This window comes from Seriola lalandi, unplaced genomic scaffold, assembly GCF_002814215.2.
Source record: "Seriola lalandi dorsalis isolate HSWRI2012SDOR001 ecotype SW California unplaced genomic scaffold, Sedor1 jcf7180002054582, whole genome shotgun sequence".
NCBI lineage: Eukaryota > Metazoa > Chordata > Actinopteri > Carangiformes > Carangidae > Seriola > Seriola lalandi.
In genome coordinates this window covers 748283-753282 of record NW_019525135.1, presented here as the reverse complement: position 1 = coordinate 753282, position 5000 = coordinate 748283, and the positions used below count along the sequence as shown (strand labels likewise).

The window sequence follows — 5000 nt, the reverse complement described above, 5'->3', positions numbered from 1 at the left end:
AATTGATTAAAAAATAATGATAATGAAAAGTTACAGCCCTATCTTTTATTTATATATATATATATATATATATATATACACACACACACACACACACACATACACATATACAAGTACAGGTATTTGGACAGAGACCACAGAGACCAATTGCTCATTATGATACACTGGGAAAAACATCATACAAATGGGCTTAACAAACATTATAAATGAACAGAAGAATCTCTGTCAGTCTGCTTGTTGCACCAACAGACCTATGGATTGAAATGGGATAAACCACAGCTACAGGTACATATGGAAATATGCTGTAACAATTTTCACTCCATTTTTTTTTTTGGCATGATTATCGACTGCTCTCATTTCATTTACTATCCACAGAGCACAAATGTTCATATGCTCAAAAAAGAATAATAGATAAATAAGGGTAGGAAGGGACAGTACAGAAGATTATAGGAAACTAAAGTGGCTCCTGTCTAGAGTATCAACTCTGGTGAAGAGATCAAAGATGCAGAGATAATGGCAGCTAGAAATTTTGTATCAACTCATCAATAGCCTGAAAGCCCTTTCGGCACACACACACACACACACACACACACACGCACACACACACACAGAGGACACAGCTTGAAACTGGACGCAGCTGAACTAGCTTGCTAACCACCCATGAGGTTACAAGGGCATTTCCTGTCCCAGACTCTGGGACTCTGGGAGATTTACTGGAGGCTGGAGTGATTGTTATTCTGTTCCAGCTATGTCTGAGTTCAGCTTATGCACGCACACACACGCATGAACACTGGCTCACCCTAAATGGAAACATGTCATCAGCAGAGAGGACAGTAAAACCACTACGTAGCACACAGGAGAATTAAAAATAAAACCAAAAGAAAAAACACACTGGAGTAGCTCACATACACTCACATGAAACCTGTGGCAAATATCAGTAAATGACATAAACTTTACAATAAGCTATTTGCAGTATGTTTTGCGTGTGCATTTGTGTACCTGTCTCCTCTGGGGAGTTGCTCTCCTGGGACAGGGTGGTCCAACTCAGCTCTTCATCACTTGGGTTCAGATTCTGGATGCGGTTCAAAGCACAGTCTGTCTTTGCGCCGGTCCTTCTGTCCTTCTTCGTCTCTGGAGAGGAGGAGGAAGAGGAGGAGCAGGAGGCCACAGAGAGCAGGGGCGTGTCCTCTGGACTGGCTTGCCGTGGTTGGGAGGGAGGAGGAGGTACAGAAGAGTCCTTGCTTGTTTTGAGGAGCTTGATGTTGGAGTGGAGGTCAGAGATGAGTTCCACGCCTGCAGAAACTTTGTGGTTCTTCATGGGAGACTCACTTTTTATCATCAGTAAAGGCTTCTTCTCCTCGTCTTCCTGCTCCCCCTCCACCACCTCTTCTCCATCTTCCTCAATCTTCATCTTTGACATTATTTCCTTTTCAGACAGAATGCTAATGTCATCACTCTCCTCTGCCTCAACGTTCAAGTCAAAGCCCAAGTCTGTTGTTGTGTTGCCGTTCAGTTTGAGCTCCACAGTCGTGTTAATGTTGCAGTCCACGTCTGATTCAGTTTTCTGCTCAGGCTCTGCGTCAGTGTTGGCGTCTGCGTGCAGTTCGACATCTAACTTAATTACATCATCCTCTCGGTCATTATTGGTGAGAGTGTGACTGTCGTGCTCCTGTGATGTGTTGACATTGAGGTCATCTGCTATAGTCTCTGAATTACATTCCAGATCTATCGAGTCAGGGCCGGTCGTGTTTTTGTTGTGGTCCTGACCAGCTTTACGAAGCTGGTTGACTCCATTCTTGGCTAGTTTGGGATTGTTGGGGGTTGAAGACTGTGATGGGGATGATGATGGTGATGGTGAAGATGGCACTGCTTCTCCAAGGCCCATTGCAGCCTGGATACTGGTAAGTGCATACTTTTTGCGACACTTGGGAGGCGTGGCGGAGCCCTGTTTGATGACATCGCTGCTGAGCAGCTGATTGTGTGAGGAGCGAAGGCTAAGTGAGGTTGGAGGCGTGGCAGCAGGGCCATTACGATTGGTCACATCTACTGACATCATCGTGGCACAAGATGGATCACCTGAAAGAGGAAGAGAGGGAGACCAGACTGAATAAATTTAAATTGACATATGTTAACATGCACACAATACAAGGCAGGATTTAACTTTCAGAAAGCGTGTCCCATTCTATACACAACTATACAACTATTATTATACTAATGGATTTTAATCTAATCTCTTTCTCTTCCTCCTCTCTTTCTGATCATCTATTTGAGCTGCATCAGTGTCTTTAGTCTTTCTTTTGGTGGCTCTAGCTTCTCTCTTGTCTCCATGCTCTATTCTTTCCCTGACCCGACTCCTCCGTTTCACCTCTTTCCACTTAACTAACAACTTAGTTAAAAATAAAATTGCCTGTAATGAGCATCAGATACGTGAGGTTTGTGTTACTCAGTGAATTTATGAATTTAATTTTAATCCCGTTGTATGCTGGATCCAAATTCACATCAAAGTCTTTGCTGATTGCCTCAGAGTTTCTTTTCAAGGCTGCTGTATCAGAAAAGCCATCTGAGTGGTAACATAAAAGGTGATGTTTTGTAACATCGGCTGGTAAAAGGTGCAGCAATGTACATTTGTTTCATTGCTCATTTCACTGTTGTTTAGTTCAAGCCATGGATAGGATTGTGTTTCAGTAAGCCTGAAACTTGTCTTTGGACTGCTGCTTCACCTTAGTAATGTTACTGTAACCTGTCTGAGGATCCTGAGGATTAACGTTGTTAACTTGACATCACTAACACTGCTGTTTACACTAGCCCTTTTGGTTTCCAGTGTCTGTTTCTAAGCATGTTCCACTTCAGATGATGTACATTTACGTTAAAGCCAGCGGTCCATGTTCGCAGGCGTTCAAGTTCATCAGTGTGAGTCGTCTCACATTCAGCACTGGTGCTATCATTGCCTGAACATTATTAGACATCGCTGCTAATATGTGCTAGAATTTCCCGCATTATAAGTGTTTCATTTGCGAGAAACAATGAAATTATGTGCAATACCCACATTCCCTCACTGGATTTCAAGCCCTGATCAGACAACAGAAATGTAATTAATCATTCCAAAGCCTTAATCAGACAGAGGTCACCTCAAGTCTACTGAATGCATTAAAATCCCCTCAAAAGATAAGTCTGGTGATATTCGGTATATTCTGTGATATTTTTCAACAAATAACATGAAAATGACCCTTACACATTAATTGATCCTACTACGAAGTTATTGCCTGTGTATCCAAAGCATGATATAGTATATAGCAGTTTTTTTTTTTTTGCAATGTAAACGCAGTTGCAGAAGGCGGGACATTTCTGTATAACAGTGAACATGAAGGTTTTTTTTGTGTAGATTTCACACTTTTCCAGTGCTGTAAATACTTGGTAGAGCACCTAATCTGTGCCTGAAAATAGTCACCGACAAATGCATTACATCTGAGTAATGTTTGCTAAAAACTACAGTGCCCAACTGTTGTAGGAAAGCCACAGACAGGGAAGGGAAGCTAGAACAGATCGAGAGAGGCTCTAACACATGGTTGGTTTTGTCATTATTATTTGTTTATGATGATGAAAAAAATAGAAGATATTGCCAGGCTTGTCTTTAACATTCTTGAGAGATGTCACTGTGGATTGCAGACTTTCAAAACTACTAGCTAGGAGGATAGGGCATGAAGAGCATGAAGAGGTGTGAGCATAGAGGTTGTCATTACAACTAAACACTGAACACAAGTACAGTGTGTGTGTGTGTGTGTGTGTGTGTGTGTGTGTGTGTGTGTGTGTGTGTGTGTGTGTGTGTGTATTTTGTACCTGACAGGAGGTCAGTCATAGACTGGCGCTGGTCACAGTTCAGGGTTCAGTAGACTCAGCTGCAGATCTGAAAACCACAGAGGTAAAAAAAAGTAAAAGAATGATCAGAAGAAAAATGCAAAGAATCCTGAGTTCTTCTTGGGTTGCCCTCGGAGACCACATTCATCCATGTGGAACCCAACTACAGCTGGTTTCTATGGAGACAACAAGGGGACTCCAAACACCATAGAAATAAAAATGATAGAACATACACTGTGAATCAATATTAAGGAAGAATCAAGGAAGCAATCAATCACTTCCTACGTCATCACCCAGACACTATCGGAGCGGAGCAGAACAAACAACTCCAGCAGTAACAAATGGGACAGGACAAACACTGCAGCCCAGAAATGATTCCTTTGTATTGTTAACTGCCTACACAGAATGTAAACAATCAGCCCCTTCCAACAAGTACATTTTGAACAGGCACCACACGAGTCATACATAATGTTAGGAGGCTGCTGGATATCAAGATGTTAACAGATGTAAACACTGATGTTAACAGACGCAACACTTTTTATCAGTGTCTTCCCTGTTCCACAACAAAGGTGGTACCTAACAGATAGAGGCACCATGGCACGCTGAAGGGTGTTGCTTACCTGGATATGATATTAAGTTTTGTAAGTTTTAAATTCACCCAAACAACAGAAATTGTTGCAAGGAAAACCCTGCTTTAGTCCCTTCAATGTAAATACCATCCCTCTAACATGTCTCAATCTTATCTTGTATTTATAGCAAAGCTTGTAAATTGTGAAAGCCGAACCAGACCTATATTTTCAATGATGACAGGAAGAACAAAAATTTCGAAAAAAAAAAGCTTGGAGGGTTTACAAGATTCTATTTTTATAAAAAACATGTCGACTTTACAGTTGCTACTTACCAGAGAACTACAGATGAGTGCATCCATACTGGTAGTCAGTGGTTCTCTCTTCATCCAATCAGGAGGGCTTTACTGAAGCAGCAGCGTCCTGAGGGAGAGACAAACATAAAGTAGGATTAATGAGATGGAGGGAGAGGGAGGGGTGATCAGAGAGGGAAAGAGGACTGCAGGACACCAGAGGGACAAATAATAAAGACACATCAATTATTCACAACTTTGATCAAACATTAATACACAAGGTACG

The 5000-nt window shown here is 41.8% G+C and overlaps 1 protein-coding gene across 6 annotated transcripts in view; it reads right to left on the bottom strand.

Annotated features, from left to right (window-relative positions):
- Positions 1–5000, bottom strand: part of apbb2b (amyloid beta (A4) precursor protein-binding, family B, member 2b) — a 49554-nt gene that overhangs the window by 27911 nt on the left and 16643 nt on the right. For all 6 annotated transcript variants that reach the window (XM_087177160.1, XM_023418413.2, XM_087177163.1 and 3 more), the window contains exons 2-4: positions 4757–4844; positions 3838–3904; positions 1000–2076 (exon numbers count right to left, since the gene is read on the bottom strand). In XM_087177160.1, the coding sequence (XP_087033286.1) occupies positions 1000–2076; positions 3838–3856 (1096 nt within the window). In that variant the 5' untranslated portion in view covers positions 3857–3904; positions 4757–4844. The remainder of the gene's footprint in view (positions 1–999; positions 2077–3837; positions 3905–4756; positions 4845–5000) is intronic.